This window comes from Nelumbo nucifera, chromosome 3 (genome assembly GCF_055504915.1).
Source record: "Nelumbo nucifera cultivar China Antique chromosome 3, China Antique-T2T, whole genome shotgun sequence".
Classification (NCBI taxonomy): Eukaryota; Viridiplantae; Streptophyta; class Magnoliopsida; order Proteales; family Nelumbonaceae; genus Nelumbo; species Nelumbo nucifera.
In genome coordinates, this window is record NC_142651.1 from 61,268,555 (window position 1) to 61,292,582 (window position 24,028).

The following is a 24,028-nucleotide window of genomic DNA, read 5'->3' on the forward strand; positions in this document are numbered from 1 at the left end:
TCACAAAAGTACAATAAATAATTACTGAAAATACAATAATTATTCGTATATATAAATATATAATAAATATAGATTAAGGATTTAAATTGATTATTAATAAATATTAATTTAAATTTATTTGAAAAAAGTAAACGGGTTTGGAATCAAAGATACCTAAACGGATTCAGGAATGGGAAAGGCAACTTTCACGTTGCCATTTCTAGCTGTTGATTATGCACCAGAGAGATGAAGTTGAATACAAGCAAGAAAGCACGTTGTAGCTTATCCTCTCGGGAAAAATTTAGTGATGGAAACAAAGGAAGTTTCGCCACTAGAGTAACCAGCCTTGTTTGAATTACCAAGATGGAAGGAAGATAAGGTAATTGTTAGTTTGTAATCCGATACTCACCAAATCAGCTATTTCTTTTTTTTTTTTTTTTTCTATCTTTGATAATTAGGCTGCATTAAAACTGGTATTTTAATGCAATTAATTGAAAAAGCAATCCATCTTAAATTCAAAAAAAAAAAAAAGTCTGATATATGATATGATTTTTTTCTTCAATTTAATCAAAGCTGCACATGGAGTCTTTATTTGATAAATACCAGAAGCTAAATTAATGCACGTAAAAAGTATAGAAGAGGTATAGACATGCTAGTAGAGGATAAAATATAGAAACCATTCAATCTCATAGAAAAAAAAGTGTCCATTTTATAACACGTCCCAATTGTTATTCTCTTGATATTAGAATTTATGATAAGCTTGCCACAACAAATATTATTAGGTTTTGTAACAGAGTGCAAAATATCTGAAGGTTTAAGTCACCCTATTTACAGCTGTAAAATCAAGAAGTATGATTCACTTTGTGAAATACAATTTTCATTTTCATTCGGCATGACTTCTTACAGGGCTTTACAATCAAGGTGCTCCAGTAAAATATGCACCCTAATAGCAGTCAGTCGGGGTTAATACTACGAAGATTATCACATCACTCTATATTTCCAGAGATTGTATAGTCCTCAAGAGCTCATTTAAATTTGCCAATATGTGACGTGGCCCCAGACTCTTAACCCCAACAAAATTCAGTAACTGCTCTAAATCCTGCATAGAGAATATGGGAAAGCTCATTTGGATACTACAATCAATACAGAACATAACAGGACTTGAGCCTGTAGCTCAAGGCATTATTTTATGGCATCATTACTCATGATGCAGCCAGATAAATTTTACTCTCAAAATAAAAGTAAACTTAAAAATTGAATAAAAAGCATATCACTAAAATAAAGTGAAAGAAGTACATTGAAAAGACAGAACAAGAATAGGAAATCTGCAAATTCTTTGTCTCTATCCCTATGAAGTTCATTTACCCGTCATGTCCTAGCAAGACATATCTTATTCTCGTCATACATAACCAACCTTTTACCTTTCATCTAGAAAAAGAAAATTGAAAATATAAAATAATTGCTAAAGACTCCCTTAGAACTAATCTTGTCTCCCCAAGTACGAGGGACTTTTGTTTTTAAATGAAAAAACAACTGCAACATCAGCAAAAACCACCTTCATGCATTCAAATCATTCCAGTAATGATTACACTCCCATCCTATGACAGGACAAATTTAAGCAATAGGAGGAAACGAAGGCTCTAATTGCTGCAACTGAAAACAAGTTTTTGGTGGAGAAGGGCAAGAAAAACATGATCCAGTCAAAAGAACTGTTGATGCTGGCCTGGGGACTGAACGAAAATGGGGGAAGTGACAGCAGAGAAGCAATTTTTTTTTTTTTTTTTTCAATAACAACATTTCATTACTTAATCACAAAAGTAATTACAGTGAGGAAGATAAACTTTCTTATCTTCCAACTGGAGCTCAAACTCCCAAAAACAAAAAAGAAAAATTACACTTGTGCCCAAAACATTAACTCCCTCTCGACTCCTTGCTTAGCTAACCCATCAGCAAAAGAGTTAGCTGATCTTTTCACCCAGCTGATCTTAACTTCCATCTCTTGAACCAGCCACCTAAATTTCCCCCTCTCATTACTGTACATCCATAATCTGCTATTTTCTTTATTCAGCCACCCTACCACCACCTCCGAGTCCCCTTCAATGATGAGTTTTCTTATATTCATCTCCTTAGCTCTTTGAACTCCTTCCAAAACTGCAAAGATCTCAGCCCTAAGAGAGTCACCCACTCCAATTGGGCCAGAGAACATGGCTGAAACAAACCCATTCTCATCCCTAAACACACTTCCAATCCCCGATTGTCCAGGATTCCCCTGACTACTCCCATCAAAGTTAAGTTTTAAAAAGCCGGCCAGTGGGAGAGTCCAAGATACATACAAGACTGCTTTGGTCTGGGTGCAGTTAGCAATCTCACTCCACTTCTTCAACAAATCATCCATTGTGAAGTCTGTAAACAGCTCTGAAGGCTTCAGCCGCTGTACTACCCTTATATGGATCAGTTCTCTCAGTTCTTCATTGCTTTTTTCTACTTTAGAGAAGATTTTGGAATTCCTTTCCTCCCATAGGGCCCAACATACTGCAGCCCTCAAACATCTCGACATGGTCCTTCCCCTTTTCATTCGGCATTTGAAGAAGGAAGGGGAAAAAAGGCTTTGCAAATTTGATGGAGGATTCCATCTACACCCAAAAAGGGATAGTGCCCACATCCAAATGGACTTAGCAAACTGGCAAGTCACCAATAGGTGAAAACCAGTCTCCCCCTCCGCTTTACAAAGAACACACCAGTAAGGGGATAAACATGTCTTGGGTCTTAACCGGGAAGGGAGGGCCAATAGGACTAGGGGGCTGACTTAAGACTTTGAAAAAAGAGGCACAAGAAAATGAGCCAGTGGGGTTGGGGGTCAAATTCTAGAATCCAACTTAGTAGGGTCCAAGAAAACATTATCAATGATACCAAGGAGGCTCGAGATACTATCCAAGTCTGTATCTCTCACAACCCTTCTCAAACCCAAATTCCACCCAAACCCAGAAGAGGAAGGTGAAGGGGTAACAAAGGAAGAAAATGGCTCATTTTTTAAATCAGAGAGGGCATACACAGAAGGAAACAAGTCCTTAAGAGGGGCATTCCCCACCCAAGTTTGTTCCCAGGATTTTATGGAATTACCTGAGTTCAAATCATACCTGATGAGAGGGGTGTGTTGTTGCTTGTGGTGATTGAGAGAGAGAGAGAGAGAGAGAGAGAGAAAGAGAGGTACGGATGATAGAAAGAAAAGCAAAACTCAGTATTGGCAACCGCCAGTCTTCTATTTATATTAATCTTTATAAAAAAGACAAAATTACAAGTATGCCCCTGGTGGCATATCCTAGGATAAGAACAATAAGAAAAAAAAGAAAGAAAGGACTAGTAGCTGAAACTGTCCCACTAACATCAGTTACAAGGAACACTTAAGCCTTACAACACTCCCCCTCAAGTTGGGCTGAAGATGTCTATCATGCCCAGCTTGTCACATAGCTCATTGTGCCGCGAACACGGAAGTCCTTTTGTGAGGACATCAGCAAGTTGTTCCTTGGAGTTGACATAAGGGATACAAATTTCCCTTTTTTCTAGTTTTTCTCTAATGAAGTGCTTATCCACCTCAATATGCTTAGTCCTCTCATGTAGGACCGGGTTGCTGGTGATGTTTATTGCAGCCTTGTTGTCACAGTAAAGAGACATAGGATTATGAACAGAAACTCCAAGCTCACCTAGGAGGTTCTTTAGCCGAAGGACTTCAGCCACCCCATGTGCCATAGCTCTATAGTCAGCTTCTGCACTTGATCTTGCTACCACACTTTGCTTCTTGCTCTTCCAGGTCATCAGATTTCCTCCCACAAATGTGCAATACCCACTAGTGGACTTTCTATCATCTACGGCTCCTACCCAATCAGCATCTGTAAAGACTTCCACCTTTAGGTGATTGTGTTTACTGAATAGTAGGCCTGTTCCTGGATGTTTCTTCAGGTATCTAAGGACTCTCTCTGTTGCCTCCATGTGTGGCTTCTTAGGAGAGTGCATAAACTGGCTCAGAACTCCAACTGAATAGGCAATATCTGGACAGGTCATGGATAGATAAATCAGCTTTCCCACTAACCTTTGGAACTGCTTTACATCTTTCAGAGATTCACCAATACAGTCACCTAGCTTGTGGTCCGCATCCATAGGAGTGTCTGTCGGCCTTGCACCTAATTTACCTATATCCCGTAATAGATCAAGGGTGTATTTCCTTTGAGAGACAAAGATACCCCTTTTGAACGGGCAACTTCGATCCCAAGGAAATACTTTAGGAGTCCTAGATCTTTCACTTCAAATTTGGATGCAAGGAATTGTTTCAATTTCTGTATCTCTGAACTCCAACTCCCTGTAATGATGATATCGTCTACATACACTATCAATACGGCAACCTGCTCCTGACATCTCTTCACAAAAAGTGTATGATCAGACTGGCACTGTTGGAACCCCATCTCTTGAACTGCCATGTGAAACTTACTGAACTAGGCTCTGGGAGACTGTTTTAAGCCGTAGAGAGACTTCCGTAGCTTGCACACCTTGTTTTCACTTCCCTTGGCAGAGAATCCAGGAGGTTGAACCTTGTATACCTCTTCTTCCAAGTCACCATTCAGGAAGGCATTCTTTATGTCCAGTTGATGCAATTCCCAGTCAAAGTTAGCAGTTAAGGATAGGAGAACCCTAATTGAGTTCATCTTAGCCACCAGAGCAAAAGTCTCTGTAGAGAAGATGGGCCGAATGGTCCATAGGTTGCTTATTCCTTCTTGTTATTTATGTTTCTTTTCTGTAATGGGCCTTATTCTGGGTCCATCCTGTCAATATTAAGTTCTGTGTAAATTCTTGCCCAACTAAGGGCCTCCTTGTAATTATTCAAATATTTCTAATAAAACAGTGTTAGGGGGCTGAGAGAGTGTGAGTTCGAAATCCTCTTCTCAGACCCTCATTGCCGAACCCTCAACTCTCTTCTCTTCAGTTTTCTTCATGGTATCAGAGCATACTTGAACTTCAGTATCCTAGGGCTGGAAGCTTGACTCGTGTTGCCTGATTCTTGGAGGTCATTGGAAGTGCCCAAGACTTGAATCTCTTGGAGAAGTGGTTCGGTGGCCAGGAAGAATCAGAGAAAAGAAAAGGGGAAGAGGAACAATTCGGTTCTGTTTAAGCTCAAAACTGTAAGTTGTACTCAGATTTCTGGGTTCAGTTTTCTTCTGGTTCGAAACTGTAAGTTGTACTCAGATTTCTGGTTCGAAACTGTAAGTTGTACTCAGATTTCTGGGTTCAGTTTTCTTCTGGTTTGAAACTGTAAGTTGTACTCGAATTTCTGGGTTCAGTTTTCTTTCGGTTGTTCTGTATTGCTTTCGACTGTGTTTGGACTGTTGAACTGTCCGAAAGCTTTGGTTGTTCTGTACTACCTTCGGCTGCCATTGAAACTGGTTTAACCCAGAAATTTCTAGGCTGTTTTTCACTCCTTATTGGACTGTCAAACAGCCGAAACATCCCTGTAACAAGGCTGTGGATTGTTGCTTATATCTGGCTGTTTTTGGGGGGCTGTACGAACTGTTCTTGAGGCCTTTTTTCTCCTCTTGACAGTGGGGTTGTCTCTATTGCCCACATTGTGTTTGTAAAAAGGGTACTTCGGCTGAGTGTCAAGTGGTATTTACTTTGAAGTCCAGATTTGAAAAGGGTACTTCGGCTGAGTATCTAGAAGTTTCTGTTTTACTTCTTGAAGGCTGAACTCAGTGTATTGCCTACTTGTGGTCGGCTGAACTCTGTTCTTGCTTGTCCTTATTCAGTATACTTGTAGAAGTCATCTGAAATCATATTTGGAGTGTTTACATGATGTACTCCTCAGAGTTTGAAAACAAAAGTGGTGCTGAATATGGACTGGTTCAGGGGACTCCAAGTGACTCCTTATTGACTGTAACCACAGTTAAACTAGATGGAACTAATTATCTGGCATGGTCACAATCAGTAAAGATTCATGTATGTAGTAGAGGAAAGTGGGGGTTCATTTCCGGGAGTAAAAAGGCTCCCCCAGAAGATGATCCATCCTACAAGAAGTGGATGCAAGAAAATTACACTGTCATTGGGTGGCTTGTGAACTCAATGCAGCCACAAATCAGTCAACACTACCTATGGAAGAATTCAGCAAAGGAAATTTGGGACAGTGTTGCAGAAACCTATTCCCAAAAACTCTATGTGGCCTGGGCATATAAATTGAGAAGTGATGTAAAGAATTTAAGGCAAGGAGAGAAACCTCTTGCTGTATATTTCTCAACCCTTGAGTCCCTATGGCAAGAGATTGACCTAATAGAAGCTGTAACTTGGGACACCACCAATGATGCAGAGACCTACAGAAAATTGGTTGAAAGGAACAGGGTTTTTGAGTTCTTAACTGGACTAAACCCAGAATATGATATCACAAAACTGAATATTCTTTCCAAGGAGTGTGTCTCTTTGTCACAAGCTTATGCATTTGTGAGTAGTGAAGAGAGCAGAAGGGCTGTTCAGGTGCAAGGGGCTGATATTAATGATCACTTTGCCAATATGGGGATTAAACCTAAAGGTAATGCTGGAACTTCTAGTGGCACAGGAAAGAAAGAAGTTATATGTGAGTACTGCAAGAAGCCGAAGCACACCAAAGACAAGTGCTGGAAGTTACATCCTAATCTTGTTCCCATTCGGTTTTAGAAAAAATATGATAGTAAAAGATCAGGAAGTGCAAATGTAGCTGCCGGGCCAGATAGTGAAGAGATGTTTGCTTCTGCACAGTTGGCAGCCATGAGAGCAAAATATGAAAAGTTTGGGAAGATGATCAATCAGCTGAGTGATGTGACCTCTCCTTCCAACCCTTCAGGAAATTCTACTACTTCAGCATTTGCTCATTCAGGTATAAGGGCTTCTGCCAATCATGCTACCTCTTCAGGTAATCTCAAGATCCCTTGGATTATTGACTCAGGTGCTTCTGACCATATGACCAATCTGTCTACCTTGTTTGTTTCATATGACTTACTTCCTGGACGTGATAAAATCACTTTAATTGATGGTTCACTTGCCCCTATCTCTGGTAAGGGAACCATCAAGGCTACGAATTCCTTGTACCTACCTCCTGCCCTTCATGTACCTAAACTAAATACAAATCTGTTGTCTGTGAGTAGTTTAACCAAGTCACTAAACTGTTGTGTAACTTTTTTTCCTTCCAACTGTGTTTTTCAGGATCTGGAGTCTCAGAAGGTGATTGGGAGTGGCCATGAGGCGAACGGAATATACCTGCTTGATACTCTGGGACAATGCACTGATCATCTTGGGAATGTTGCTCTTGGATCTGTCTCTTCAGAGTCTGTTAGTCGGATTATGTTGTGTCATTATCGTTTTGGTCATCTGTCTTTTTTTGCCTTGAGTCATCTATTCCCTGAACTGTTTAAGGGAATTAGTCTGTCCAGTCTACATTGTGAGTCTTGTGAATTGTCAAAGCATTGTAGAAGCAATTATCCTTTGAGCAATAAAAGATCTTCTGTTCCTTTTAATATTGTGCATTCTGATGTGTGGGGACCTTACCACTTACCCTCCATGGGTGGCTACAAATATTTTATCCTGTTTATTGATGATTTTTCACGGTTCACTTCGATATTCCTGATGAAATCCCGTGATGACGTTCCAAGACTTGTAAAACAATTCCATGAATTTGTTCTAACCCAATTTGATACCAGGATTAGGATCTTCAGATCGGACAATGCAAAAGAATACTTTGAGAAAAACCTATCCTGCTATCTTTCTGACATGGGGGTTATTCATCAAAGCTCATGTGCTAGGACCCCAGAACAGAATCGGGTTGCTGAGAGGGGAAACAGGCATATTGTTGAGGTTGCAAGAAGTATCTTATTTGCCTCACATGTTCCTACCAGGTTTTGGGGTGATGCTGTACTTACTGCTACCTACCTTATAAACCGCATGCCATCCAGGGTTTTGGGGTTTAAGCCTCCCTTCACTCTTCTTCATCCGGACAAGGATCTTTTTCTTGTTCCTATTCGTGTCTTTGGCTGCACCTGTTATGTACATGTTCCAAGTGTCCAAAGGCATAAATTTGAACCCAAAGCTCAAAAGTGTATCTTCCTCGGTTATTCCCCCACATAGAAAGGTTATTGTTGTTTTGATCCAAAATCTGGCAATCGGTATGTCTCAATGGATGTCACATTTGATGAGCTTTCCCCCTTTTATGGTTCCTCTCCAGAAGGACATTGTCCACAGGGGGAGAATTTGACACAGGTGTTTGCTCTTCCTCTTCCTATCCCTGTTGAGTCTCTTGATGTGTCTGCCTCAGTCACTCCATTCTCCTTGTCCCAGTACTCTACCTCCTCGTCCTATCCTCAATCCCAAGGTGTATCACAGGCAAAGATCCAGAAATGTGCAGATTGTTTCTCCTACAACACATGAGACTCATACACTTCCAATCACAAAAGAGACAACAGGTACTGTTTCAGCACCTTTGGATTCATCCTTTCCTGACCTTGATATTCCCATTGCTGTTAGAAAAGGAAAACGGAAGTGCACTGCACACTGCATTTCCAAGCACCTTTCTTACAGTTTGCTTTCACCTTCATACTTTGCCTATCTCTCTTCTGTTGCTTCTCATCCTATTCCCAGGTCTGTGTTAGAAGCTCTTAAGATTCCAGAATGGAGGGATGCTATGAGATCTGAAATCAATGCCCGACACAAGAATGACACATGGGAAGTGGTGGATTTTCCTGAAGGGAAGGATCCTGTTGGTTGCAAGTGGGTCTTTACTATCAAATACAGAGTTGATTGCACCATTGAAAGGTACAAGGCCAGGCTGGTTGCAAAAGGCTATACACAGACATATGGGATTGATTATTTAGAGACTTTTGCACCTGTTGCCAAGATGACATCTATGAGGGTTCTTCTATCTTTAGCTGCTCACTTTGACTGGCCCCTTTATCAATTGGATGTGAAGAATGCATTTCTGAATGGTGAATTACATGAGGAGGTTTACATGTCTCTTCCTCCAGGGATGTATGGAACTGATATGAAAGGGAAGGTATGCAGGCTGAAATAATCTCTTTATGGACTAAAACAGTCCCCTAGAGCATGGTTTGAGAGATTTAGAACAGCACTTGTTAACTTTGGTTATGCGCAGACACAGTCCGATCATACTCTTTTTGTGAAGAGGAGTGGATCTCTGGCAGTATACCTCAATGTGTATGTAGATGATATTGTAGTGACTGGTAATGATGCCTCATAAATTCATGATCTAAAATCTTTTTTACATACAGAGTTTGAGATTAAAGATTTGGGGGAATTGAGATACTTTCTTGGCATAGAAGTGGCTCGATCCAAGGACGGGATTCTTATCTCCCAAAGGAAGTATGTTCTTGACTTAATCTCTGAAACTGGAAAGATGGGTGCTAGACCAGTTGCTACTCCTACTGATATGAGTCATAAACTCTCAGCCTCAGAAGGGACATTGTTAGAAAACAAAGGAATATTTCAGAGACTTCTTGGGAAACTTTTGTACCTATGCATGACTCGGCCAAATATTGCATATGCAGTCAGTTGCATTAGCCAATTCATGCATGCTCCCCGAGACACTCATATGGCAGCTGCAGAGAGAATCCTATGTTATTTGAAGGGCTCCCCAAGAAAGGGTATTCTGTTTGCCAAGCATGGTCATATGAAACTTGAAGCCTACACCGATGCTGACTGGGCCGGGAACATTGATGACAGAAGATCTACCTCTGGGTATTGCAGCTTGGTAGCTGGTAATGTTGTTTTTTGGAGTAGCAAGAAACAATCGGTTGTTGCTCGGTCTTCTGCTGAAGCAGAATACAAGGCCATGGCACATGGGGTTTCTGAATTATTATGGCTAAAATCTTTGATGGAAGAACTTGGAGTTGAATATGACAAGCCAATGATGTTGTACTGTGATAAACAGGCTGCCATCAGCATTGCTCACAACCCAGTGCAACATGATAGAACCAAGCATATTGAAGTTGATCGACACTTCATTAGGGAAAGGGTCTCTTCGGGTGAAGTGTCTTCCTTTCATCACATCTGAAGGACAGTTGGTAGATTTTCCCACCAAAGGCATTCCCAAGGCAAAACTTCAGCATGATACCAGCAAGCTTGGCATGATTGACATCTATGCTCAGCTTGAGGGGGAGTGTAGAGAAGATGGGCCGAATGGTCCATAGGTTGCTTATTCCTTCTTGTTATTTATGTTTCTTTTCTGTAATGGGCCTTATTCTGGGTCCATCCTGTCAATATTAAGTTATGTGTAAATTCTTATCCAACTAAGGGCCTCCTTGTAATTATTCAAATATTTCTAATAAAACAGTGTTAGGGGGCTAAGAGAGTGTGAGTTTGAAATCCTCTTCTCAGACCCTCATTGCCGAACCCTCAACTCTCTTCTCTTCAGTTTTCTTCAGTCTCATCATAGTCAACTCCATATACCTGTGTGTACCCTTTGGCTACTAGTCTTGCTTTGTACCTTTCAACTATTCCATCTGCCTTGTGCTTGACTGTGAACACCCATTTGCACCCCACGGGTTCTTTCCCCTCTAGAGGATCCACCAATTCCCAAGTCTGATTTTTGTAGGGGGCATCAATCTCCTCCTTCATGGCATCTATCCATTCAAGGTATTTTAAGGCTTTTGCAACATTCTTGGGAACAAGGATGCAGTCAACTACCAATAGGAAGGCTCGGTACGAGGGAGAGATGTGGTCATAGGAAACAAAGTGGGTAATGGGGTGTTTGTTAGTGCAAGACCTGACTCCCTTTCGTTGAGCAATAGGGATGTCTAGGTCGTCCACAGTGGGAGTAGGGTTAGGGGTTGGACTTACCTCCTGGGATTTTGATGATGTCAGTTGCTCAGTGTTTGGCTGCTCCACATTTCTATCACACTGCTGATCTCTCCGACGACTACGTTGGAAGACACGGAAGGGAGTGAGATAGAAGGAAGAGACACCTGAACCTGCTTCTCCTCTTCCACACTACGGCTCTCCCCCGGAGGAGGAGGGAAGAATGGCTCAGATTCAAAGAATGACACATCCATAGACACAATATTTATGACTAACTGGGTCAAAACACCGATACCCCTTTTGAGAGGATGGGTACCCTTGGAAGACACAAGGAATGGACCGAGGGTCTAACTTACCTCTGGATGGAGACAAATCATGGACAAAGGCCCAACAACCAAAGACTCTCATGGGGATGGAAAATAAAGGTGACTGAGGGTACAGTAACTGATGAGGGGCCATGTAATTCAATACTCTAGAGGGCATGCGGTTGATGACATACGCAGCTATAAGTATAGCATCCACCCAAAACCTTTTTGGGACATTCATGTGTAACATCATTCCGCGGGCTACCTCAAGGAGGTGTTTGTTTTTTCTTTCTACAACCCCATTTTGCTGTGGTGTTCTAGCGCATGAGCTTCTATGAATAGACCCATGGGAGGCGAAGAACTCATTTAGCTCCCCATGGAAGTATTCCTTCGCATTATCGGATTGGAAGATCTGTATTTCAACATGGAACTGTGTAAACACTATCCTCTAGAAGCCTTTCACTATCTTTGGAACCTCGTCTCTGCTACGCATAGGGATTACCCATGTATAGCGAGAGTAATCATCAATCAATGTAATAAAATACTTATATCCACCCTCAGAGATTACATTTGTAGGCCCCCATACATCAGAAAACACAACATGAAAATGAACATTTGATCTTTTATTGCTTGAATGAAAGGTTGTTCTACATTGTTTACTCAACTGACACGTTTGACACATGAACTCTGACACTGAACATGACTTAAATAAAAGTGGGAACAAACATTTTATTACTTCGAAAGAAACATGACCTAAACGAATGTGCCACAACAAAATTTGACTCTTATTTGACTGACTATGTGACTCTGAGGATGACACGGAGAGAGCAGCTTTGTTGTCAAGAATGTAGAGACCGTCCACCAGGCTTCCTCTACCAATCATCCTCCCAAAAGTTAGGTCCTGAAAAACACATGTGAAGAAAACTGAGGAGAGGAGAGCTTGAGAGTTCAGCAATGAGGGTCTGAGAATGAGAGTTTTCGAACCTTCACTCTCTCAGCACCCTAACATTCTTTTATTAAGATATATTTGAATAATTACAAGGAGGCCCTTAGGTGGGCAAGAATTTACAAAGAACTTAATATAGACAGGATGGGCCCAGAATAAGGCCCATTACAGAAAAGAAACATAAATAACAAGAAAGAATAAACAACCTATGGGCCATTCGGCCCATCTTCTCTACACTCCCCCTCAAGCTGAGCATAGATGTCAATCATGCCAAGCTTGTTGGTATCATGCTGAAGTTTTGCCTTGGGAATGCCTTTGCTGAGAAAATCTGCCAACTGTCCTTCAGATGTGATAAAAGGAAGACACACTTCACCAGAAGAGATCCTTTCCCAAATGAAGTGTCGATCAACTTCAATATGCTTGGTTCTATCATGTTGCACTGGGTTGTGAGCAATGTTGATGGCAGCCTGATTATCACAGTATAACTTCATTGGCTTGTCATATTCAACTCCAAGTTCTTCCATCAATGATTTTAGCCATAATAATTCAGAAACTCCATGTACCATGGCCCTGTATTCTGCTTCAGCAGAGGACCGAGCAACAACCGATTGTTTCTTGCTTCTCCAAGAAACAGCATTACCAACCACCAAGCTGCAATACCCAGAAGTAAATCTTCTCTCATCAATGTTTCCGGCCCAGTCAGCATCGGTGTAGGCTTCAAGTTTCATATGACCATGCTTGGCAAACAGAATACCTTTTCCTGGGGAGCCCTTCAAATAACATAGGATTCTCTCTGCTGCTGCCATATGAGTGTCTCGGGGAGCATGCATGAATTGGCTAATGCAACTGACTGCGTATGCAATATCTGGCTAAGTCATGCATAGATACAAAAGTTTCCCAAAAAGTCTCTAAAAGATTCCTTTGTCTTCTAACAATGTCCCTTCTGAGGTTGAGAGTTTATGACTCATATCAATAGGAGTAGCAACTGGTCTAGCACCCATCTTTCCAATCTCGGAGACCAAGTCAAGAACATAGTTCCTTCGGGAGATAAGAATCCCATCCTTGGATCGAGCCACTTCTATACCAAGAAAGTATCTCAAGTCCCCCAAATCTTTAGTCTCAAACTCTGTACGGAGAAAAGATTTTAGATCATGAATTCCTGAAACATCATTACCAGTCACTACAATATCATCTACATACACAATGAGATATACTGCCAGAGTTCCACTCCTCTTTACAAAAAGAGTATGATCGGACTGTGTCTGCACATAACCAAAGTTAACAAGTGTTGTTCTAAATCTCTCAAACCATGCTCTAGGGGACTGTTTTAGTCCATAAAGAGATTATTTCAGCCTGCATACCTTCCCTTTCATATCAGTTCCATACATCCCTGGAGGAAGAGATATATAAACCTCCTCATGTAATTCACCATTCAGAAATGCATTCTTCACATCTAATTGATAAAGGGGCCAGTCAAAGTGAGCAGCTAAAGATAGAACAACCTTCACAGATGTCATCTTGGCAACAGGTGCAAAGGTCTCTAAATAATCAATCCCATATGTCTGTGTATAGCCTTTTGCAACCAGCCTGGCCTTGTACCTTTCAATAGTGCCATCAGCTTGGTATTTGATAGTAAAGACCCACTTGCAACCGACTGGATCCGTCCCTTCAGGAAAATCCACCACTTCCCATATGTCATTCTTGTATAGGGCATCCATTTCAGATCTCATAGCATCCCTCCACTCTGGAATCTTAAGAGCTTCTAACACAGACCTGGGAATAGGATGAGAAGCAACAGAAGAGACATAGGCAAAGTATGGAGGTGAAAGCAAACTGTAAGAAAGGTGCTTGGAAATGTAGTGTGCAGTGCACTTCCGTTTTCCTTTCCTAACAGCAAAGGGAATATCAAGGTCAAGGAAGGATGAATCCAAAGATGCTGAAACAGTACCTGTTGTCTCTTCTGTGATTAGAAATGTATGAGGCCCATGTGTTGTAGGAGAAACAACCTGCACATTTCTGGATCTTTGCCTTTGATACACCTTGGGATTGAGGATAAGACGAGGAGGTAGAGTACTGAGACAAGGAGAAAGGAACGATTGATCCACCCTTGATGCATTTGAAGGAGAAGCAGACACATCAAGAGACTCAATAGGGACAGGAAGAGGAAGAGCAAACATCTGTGACAAATCCTCCCCCTGTGGACAATGTCCTTTTGGAGAGGAACCATAAAAGGGGGAAAGCTCATCAAAGGTGACATCCATTGAGACATACCGATTGCCAGACTTTGGATCAAAACAACAATAACCCTTCAGTGTGGGGGAATAACCAAGGAAGATACACTTTTGAGCTTTGGGTTCAAATTTATGCCTTTGGACACTTGGAACGTGTACATAACAGGTGCAGCCAAAGACACGAATAGGAACAGGAAAAATGTCCTTGTCTGGATGAAGAGGATTGAAGGGAGACTTAAACCCCAAAACCCTGGATGGCATACGGTTTATAAGATAGGTAGCAGTAAGAACAGCATCACCCCAAAACCTAGTAGGAACATGTGAGGCAAATAAGATACTTCTTGCAACTTCAACAATATGCCTATTTTTCCTCTCAGCAACCCCATTCTGTTCTGGGGTCCTAGCACATGAGCTTTGATGAATAACCCCCATGTCAGAGAGATGGCAGGATAGGTTTTTCTCAAAGTATTCTTTTGCATTGTCAGATCTGAAGATTTTAATCCTGGTATCAAATTGGGTTAAAACAAATTCATGGAATTGTCTTACAAGTCTTGGAACTTCATCACGGGATTTCATCAGGAATATCCAAGTGAACCGAGAAAATCATCAATAAACAGGATAAAATATTTATAGCCACCCATGGAAGGTAAGTGGTAAGGCCCCCACACATCAGAGTGCACAATATTAAAAGGAAAAGAAGATCTTTTATTACTCAAAGGATAATTGTTTCTACAATGCTTTGACAATTCACAAGACTCACAATGAAGACTAGACAAACTAATTCCCTTAAACAGTTCAGGGAAAAGATGACTCAAGGCAGAAAAAGATAGATGACCAAAACGACGATGACACAACATAATCCGACTAACAGACTCTGAAGAAACAGATCCAAGAGCAACATTCCCAAGATGATCAGGGCATTGTTCCGGGGTATCAAGCAGATATATTCCGTTCGCCTCATGGCCACTCCCAATCACCTTCTGAGACTCCGGATCCCGAAAAAACACAGTAGGAAGGAAAGAAGGTTACACAATAGTTTAGTGACTTGGTTAAACTGCTTACAGACAACAAATTTGTATTTAGTTTAGGTACATGAAGGGCAGAAGGTAGGAACAAGGAATCTGTAGCCTTGATGGTTCCCTTACCAGAGATAGGGGCAAATAAACCATTAGCTAAAGTGATTTTATCACGTCCAGGGAGCAAGTCATATGAAACAAATAGGGTAGAAAGATTGGTCATATGGTCAGAAGCACCTGAGTCAATAATCAGGGATCTTAAGATTACCTGAAGTGGTAGCATGATTGGCAGAAGCCCTTATACCTGAATGAGCAAATGCTGAAGCAGCAGAAGAATTGCCTGAAGGGTTTGAAGAAGAGGTCACATCACTTAGCTGACTGATCATCTTCCCAAACTTTTCATATTTTGCTCTCATGGCTGCCAACTGTGCAAAAGCAGACATTTCTTCACTATCTGGCCCGGCAGCTACATTTGCACTTCCTGATCTTTTACTATCATACTTTTTATGAAACCGACTGGGAACAAGATTAGGATGTAGTTTCCAACACTTATCTTTGGTGTGCTTTGACTTCTTGCAGTACTCACATATAACTTCTTTCTTTCCTATGCCACTAGAAGTTCCAGCATTCCCTTTGGGTTTAATCCCCATATTGGCAAAGTGATCATTTATATCAGCCCCTTGAACCTGAACAGCCCTTCTGCTCTCTTCACTACTCACCAATGCATAAGCTTGTGACAAAGAGACACACTCCTTGGAAAGAATATTCTGTTTTGTGATATCATATTCTAGGTTTAGTCCAGTTAAGAACTCAAATACCCGTTCCTTTCAACCAATTTTCTGTAGGTCTCTGCATCATTGGTGGTGTCCCAAGGTACAACTTCTATTAGGTCAATCTCTTGCCATAAGGACTTCAGGGTTGAGAAATATACAGCAAGAGGTTTCTCCCCTTGTCTTAAATTCTTTACATCACTTCTCAATTTATATGCCCGGGCCACATTGAGTTTTTGTGAATAGGTTTCCGCAACACTATCCCAAATTTCTTTGGATGAATTCATCCATAGGTAGTGTTGGCTGATTTGCGGCTGCATTGAGTTCACAAGCCACCCAATGACAGTGTAATTTTCTTGCATCCACTTCTCGTAGGATGGATCATCTTCTGGAAATGAATCCCCACTTTCCTCTACTACAAACATGAATCTTTACTGATTGTGACCATGCCAGATAATTAGTTCCATCTAGTTTAACTGTGGTCACAGTCAATAAGGAATCATTTGGAGTTCCCTGAACCAGTCCATATTCAGCACCACTTTTGTTTTCAAACTCAGATGAGTACCTCATGTAAACACTCTAAACAGAGTTCAACCGACCACAAGAAGACAATATACTGAGTTCAGCCTTCAAGAAGTAATCAGAAACTCCTAGGCATTGTGCAATCAGCCGAAGTACCTTTTCAAAGTTGTGCACTCAGCCAAGAAGAGTAAATACCAATCGGTATTGCTGAACAGGCCTTTTCACAAACACAGTGTGAGCAATAGAGACAGCCCCACTGTCAAGGAAGAGAAAAGACCCCAAAAAACAATTCGTACAGCCCCTTAAAACAGCCAAAATATGAGTAACAATACACAGCCTTGTTACAAGGATGTTTCGGCAGGTTTTAACAGTCCAAGAAGAAGAGAAAAACAACCTAGAAATTTCTGGGTTAAACCAGATTTAATGCAATTGAAGGTAGTACAGAACAGCTAGGGTTTTTGGACACTTCAACAGTCCAAACACAGTCGAAGATAATACAGAACAACCAGAAACTGAGCACAACTTACAGTTCGAGCTTCAACAGTCCAAACACAATCGAGCTTCAAAAACAGAACAACCAGTCCAAACACAGTCGAGCTTCAATAGTCCAAACACAGTCGAGCTTCAGAGCAGAAAACTGAGCACAACTTACAGTTCGAGCTTCAATAGTCCAAACACAGTCGAGCTTCAAAAACAGAACCGAGCTGTTCCCCTTCTCCTTCCCCTTTTTTTCTCTAATTCTTCCTGGCCACCGAACCCCTTCCCCAAGAGATTCTAGTCTTGGGCTCGTCCACTGACCTCCAAGAATTAGGCAGTATGTGACTAAGCTTCCAGCCCTATGATATTCAGGTTCAGATATGCTCTGATACCATGAAGAAAACTGAAGAGAGGAGAGCTTGAGAGTTCAGCAATGAGGGTCTGAGAATGAGAGTTTTCGAACCTTCACTCTCTCAGCACCCTAACATTCTCTTATTAAGATATTTGAATAATTACAAGGAGGCCCTTAGGTGGGCAAGAATTTACAAAGAACTTAATATAGACAGGATGGGCCCAGAATAAGGCCCATTACAGAAAAGAAACATAAATAACAAGAAAGAATAAACAACCTATGGGCCATTCGGCCCATCTTCTCTACAACATGAGTCAGCAAAAAAGGTTACACTACAGTTTAAAGAACTTGTAATGCTACTAATTGAAAGCAAATTTATGGGAAGTTGAGGAACATGCAATACACAATTCAGGTTAAGGCCATGGGGAAGGGATATCGATCATTGACCTGCAATGGAAGAAAAGGAACCATCTGCAACTCTCACTCTATCCCTTCTTGACAAAAGGCTATAAGAATGGAATAGGTTAGGCTTACTGGTCATGTGATTTGAGGCCCCTGAGTCAATATTCCAAGGGGAATCTGTGGGAGTGACATGGAATGCAGAAGCCACATTACCTGAAGTAGATGCAAAAGAGGTAGAGGGAGTACCAGTGACTGAGCTGTCCAATTGCCGCAATGCCCTACCATAAGATTCCAGATGCTCTCTGAATGAATTCATTATATCCTCCTTGGGGTCAGGCTTATTAGGAGGGTCCCGGGTACTACCGGCAACCTGAGTGTCTTGGGTTTCCACATGTGCTGCACTCATTCTTTTCAAGTGACCTTTACCCTATTCTTAATTCTTTGCTGCCCACTTGGGTTTCCCGTGGATGTCCCAACAGGTGTCACATGTATGTCATGACCTTCTACAGTGGGTACAAAAGAGTTTATCTTTATCATCTGCCTTCTTAGGATCACTTTTCTTCCCTGTTGAGTTGTTATTTACCACAGCCAAGGCAACTTGTCGCTCCCCCTCAGCTATAACCATCACACTTCGCCTGCTTTCTTCAGATTGGACAAGGGAGTATACTTCGTGTACTATAGGCAATTCTTTGCTTCCTAGGATCTACACCCTTAATGGTTCATATACAGGGTTCAGCCCTAACAAGAAAGCAAACACTCGTTGCTGAGAGATCAGCTTCCTGTAGGCCTTAGCATCATCATCGTGCTTCCACTCTATGGCCTGATAATGGTCCAACTCCTTCCATATGGAGGTAAGAGCTGAATAATATCAGGACAAGCTATTGTTTCCCTGTTTACATGTCGAGGACTCAGCTTGTAGTTGGTAAATCTTGGCATAATGCCTTTGCTCAAAATAGGTAACTCTGGCCTGTTCCCAGATCTCACTGGCGGTGTCTGCCCACATAAAATTATTTTTCACATCAGGTTCCATGGCTACGAGGAGCCAAGACATCACCATACTGTTTTCTTGGTCCCACCTATCATGTTCAGCCGTCTCACCCTTGGGTTCTTTCACCCTTCCATTGATGTAACCGGCCTTACCCCTTGCCGTTACATAGAGTTTTACACTCTTAGCCCACTCCAGGTAGTTCAGACCGTTCAAGGGGGTAATTGGCATGGAAAAAACCATGGTTTCACCTCCCATACCTGCTGTGTTGCGGGTTGGGGTGTTCCCTGGTGAAGTTAGTTCATGACTTTCCATTGAATATTACAACCAAGCAGTCCAAATGCCACCTAACAGCACAGCCGCCACAACTGGAATGTGGCAACTTAGGGTTTACTCCTAGAATGTGAGCAACAAACTATTGAATATTGCTGAGAGTACAAGAACTACTGCTGAGAATAAGAGATCAGTCACTACAACGTCCAAATAGAACAATAAATAGTCTGGTCATCGGTTCAACACCACCAATACAGACATTACTGTCAGTCTGAATGTGGTTCCCCCACTCTAACCATCCAATTATTCAAACTAGTAATCATATAATCAAGGCATAAGCCCTACGCACCATTGGATAAAGAATACTGAGATAAACTGAAACAAAACCACACCTGTTCAGCACTAGATCAAAACCTGCTAGGGTTTCATTGCACCATCAACACCCTCCTTCGATTAGGGTTTCAGCAGACCAGCACCATCCCACGGCCAGACACAGCTAGGGTTTTTCAGTAACTGTCACTTGGGGCCACTAGGGTTTCAGCAGAAGTACAACCGCAGGACTTACTAGGGTTTCTGCAAGCACAGCCGCCAGAGAAGATTGAAAACACAAGCCGCCGCTAGGTTTTTTTTTTTTTTTTTTTTTTGATAGAAAATTAGCCACGTCCAATCCTCTTTAGAAAGGCTGATGCTAGGATCGTAGGTCTTCTCCAACCCAGAAATTCCGCTCTGATACCATGTTGTTGCTTGTGGTGATTGAGAGAGAGAGAGAGAGAGGTACGGATGATAGAAAGAAAAGCAAAACTCAGTACTGGCAGCCGCCAGTCTTCTATTTATATTAATCTTTATAAAAAAGACAAAATTACAAGTATGCCCCTGCCGGCATATCCTAGGATAAGAATGATAAGAAAAAAAAAAGTAGCTGAAACTGTCCCATTAACATCAGTTACAAGGAACACTTAAGCCTTACAATAGGGTGAAAGCTGCAAGCAAATCGTGAATGGCTTTCCAAGGTGATGTACTTGTGGTCTTAGCTCGGATCCCAACATCCCATCCATTTTGCTCCATCCCATGTATGCTTACCACTATTTTAGCCCATAGTCTCTCCTTTTTATTGGGAGTCTCCACAGCCATTTCCCCATAAGAGCCATACTCCTTTTCCTGATGTTCCCAAGCCCCACAGAGCAGTAAATCATCAAGGAGATAATCTATGGACAGAATCGAATTAAGCACTTGGAGTATCCAGGCCTTGGCTAGGGAAGGACATTAGTTGCTGGCGGATTTTTAAGAGAAAGAAAACCAGATATTTTAATAATGTTGCTAGAAACCAAATTACAGAAGCTAAAAAGACAAAGGTCAAAAGTGTGTGGGGATCTGATCCATGCGATTCGTTAGACATTCCAGCAATTAACACAGCAGGTGGTGTGGCTCTAATCTGGAACAGCAACACTTTCAATCTACTAGATAAACAGGTGGTGGCTGTTTCTATTTCAGCAAGTGTTATGGACTCCCAGTAATTTGCAACTCATGATAACAGGAATCTATGGGCCAGTAAACGCTAGAATGAAGGAAGAGCGGGATTCTACCAAGGTCATAGTTGTTTTCCATGGTATATTTCTTGGGAGAAGAGAAAGAGAGAGAAAGAAGAGCAAGAGAGAATCTGAAGCCAAAAAAAAATAACGGGGTAACAACCCCTCCTGTTATTATAATAGGATGAATACAAAATAAACTGACAGAAATGCCCTTAAGACACTACACTGTACAATATAGACATTACATCATCAGAAGTTACATGAATCAGTCAGTGAAGATAGACAAGACCATAAGATTCAAGGGTTCTCATCTACTACAAAATCAAAGGAACTGACGAAGAAAGCAAGGGGTGATGGCAAGAAGGATTGTTCATTTGAAGTAGCAAACATTGCTTTATGTGGCCTTCAAGATACTATGATGGTCCTAAACAGCAGCTACTTGATTGTGGGTGGCAGAAATGGTGTTGAAGCAATGTTAAAGGATGATGACGAAGCTCAGTAGGGTAGACCATGGGCCAGGCCAGGTTTATTTTAAAGTTTAAACTTGTTATGTATTCCAGGCCAGGCTGGGCCTGATGGGTCTGGACATAAAGCTTGGTTCCAAGCCCGGAAATTTGCAGGCTGGTTTGGGCTAGAAATGGTCACCCCTAATAATTCTCAGGTTGGAATCTTTGATGGGACAAAGGAGGTGTACTGTGGGGGCAAGATCTGCTTTGAGAAGAGCAAGAATATAAGTATCTCAGCTATGTTTATGGAAAAGGTCAGTCCACATGTGATTTTTATACTTTTATCTTTTTCCAGAAGAGGTTTCTTTCTGGACAGCAGTGATAGAAAACATCAATTTTTCTAGATTACACTCGGGAAGGAAACATTTAGAACACTGGAATATTTGCCTACATTGAAGATGTCATTAATTTTTGATTGGTAACCAAGAAAACATTTTATTGATTATGGAAAAAAATAGTATGTAAAAGTGTCTGTGATTCTGTTTGTTAAGCTAACCAGCTACTTAACCCCAAACACTTCATGCCAATGAGAATTAAGTTAACCCTAAGTACAATGAAGATCTCTTATTACGGGAACAATGTTAGTTTGTCTCAGAAAATCAGTAGTGAAGAACACTCCAAGACAAGAATTCAGATTGTTCTTGTTAGAGGGGAGGACATGGTGATGCAGGCATGAAAGCATGGAAAGAATATTTGGAAGAGAAACCGAAATTCTTCATATTCTTAAACCAATGTTAATTTTGCAATTTTGGGTTATTCACTTGTTTGAAATTTTGACATTTTTAGCTTTTTTCTGTGTAATAGGATTTTTAATTCTTCAAGAAATTTACTTCTCTTAATAAAAAACGATTTTGAAATTACCATCCACAGTAAATTCCATTTTTTTTTGAAAGATGTAAGAAGAATTGTATTACTATGAAAAGTGGGAGGGCAAGAAACCCTCACCAAGTAATAAAAAGTCTGCCTCTAACAGATCATTTATATTCAGCTCCTAGACAAAAGCTCAAAAAGTAATAGACAACAAACTATTAGAAAATGCACTAGCCGGCACTCCCACAAAAGGATTCGAGCAACCATCCCAACTCTGAAAAGCCCACTCTGCTTTGCCAATAACTCCACTTGGATTTGAAGATTCTGTGGTTCCTTTCTTTACAGACTGTCCCAACATAGAGCAAAACGCAGAAAATTCCACAGAAATTTTCCTTTGGCTGTGAAGGCACCACACCTCCAAGAGGATAACAGGTCAGGTACAGAGCCGGATAAGATCCACTGAATGTGGAACAGCCCAAAGAAAGAGAACCACACCAGATGTGTAAACAGGCATAGTAATTTCCATAATTACTATTTATAGTAAAATCATTATTTATACTTTTAGTAATTTATGGAGTCTTTTACAATAAAGTAGTTTTAATAGGATTACTAACTGGTACTAAGAGTTATTTTAAGAATTAGAAGTCCCTATTTGAGAATCCCTATGGATTACCTATCAGGTTGCCTTAGTTTTAAAGTAGCTAGAATTTGTTTTGTGTCAGTTTCCTAAATGAAATTGGATCTGTAGAGGGACATCCAAGTTCTCATGTTTGTTCTATATACAGAGGTACTGTCATTGAACTTTTAAGAGTAGAATAAGTGGAATGAAAATTTTCTTTTGAAATTGCCTGCAGGTAATAGTTTGGTTTTCTTCTTTTTCTCTCTATTCTCCTAAATGTGCAATCTTTCTATTTAATGTGTGAATCTTTCTCTAATAATTCAGATCCCTAATTCTCCCTAACCTTCCAACCACGTTCAACCAGTAGGACTTTTCCATTTCCTGTCCTAAATCAAATGGTTGAGACATCTTCTGAGGAGGGAATGGATGTATTTCTCAAGAAGGTATTCCATAGTCTTGAAGTAGATGAGCCTGTAGCTGAAGTTGAAAAGGAGATTATGTAAAGAAGAGGCCCAATGTATGCTTTAAGTAAAAGAACAGATGGCTCAGTCTTCAAATTTATTAACAAAGAGATAATGAAGGTCAGCAAACATGATCTACTCAAGAAGTTTAGAATGAAATAAATGGGAAGCGAGGTTTGTGATGGAACAAAGTAGGAAGGTCTGAGGGAGATAATGCATTGAAGGAGGAAGGTGAGGAAAATGAAGACCAAGAGGTTCCTTAGATGAAGTGCACGAGGGTAAACAAAGTACACATTTGGAGAAAGTCATTGGCGAAGAGATTGAAATAGGAAGAGCATTGGAAGTGCTTTATTTAGAATGGAAAAGAAGCAGCAAAGAGGATATTTAAAGAGTTGGAATAAAGAAGGAAAGAAGAAGAAAGAATAATTTTGAAAGGATTCTGTTGAAATAATTTAGTTATTTGTGTTAGGGTCTGTTTGACTAGTTAAAGCCTTTTTTTTTATTTTCTGTTATTGTACTCACTTACAGCAGGGGCACAAGAGTCTTTTCTCTTCTTATTTCTGCCACCCTATATAATATAATAGAAGCTGGCGCCGCCAGTACTGTTCCATTGCTCCAAACCTTTTCTTCTTCCTTTCTTTCTTCTTCTCTTCTCTCTTCTTCCCTTCTCTTCTCTACTTCCTCATATTTCAATCGGATTTATTGCCAAGATGGTATCAGAGCAAGGCTGTTGAATCTGGGCGACCAAGTTTTCTCTTCAAGTTGCTGAATCTGGACAGAACAGAGGATTGAATCTGGGCTGATCAAATCAGATCTGCAACTGGTACAACCCTAAAGTTTTCTTTCTTCTTTTATTTCTTTCCTTGGTCGTGTACCAAGTGGAGAACAAATGAATCCAAACCACTGAATGTCGGCAGACTTTTGTGAGGGTTATACCTCTTTTATTTGTTAGATCGTGTGATCCGGTACCTGTGAAAAGGTGACTGTAAGTCACAGATGACCTGTTTTCTCTACTCATCAGTCTGATTTC

The 24,028-nt window shown here is 40.9% G+C and overlaps 1 protein-coding gene across 2 annotated transcripts in view; it reads right to left on the bottom strand.

Moving 5' to 3' along the window:
• Positions 1-686: 686 nt before the first annotated feature.
• Positions 687-24,028, bottom strand: part of LOC104609403 (vacuolar protein sorting 38-like) — an 83,842-nt gene continuing 60,500 nt past the window's right edge. For both annotated transcript variants that reach the window (XM_010275697.3, XM_010275698.2), the window contains exon 6: positions 687-1,078. In XM_010275697.3, the coding sequence (XP_010273999.1) occupies positions 971-1,078 (108 nt within the window). In that variant the 3' untranslated portion in view covers positions 687-970. The remainder of the gene's footprint in view (positions 1,079-24,028) is intronic.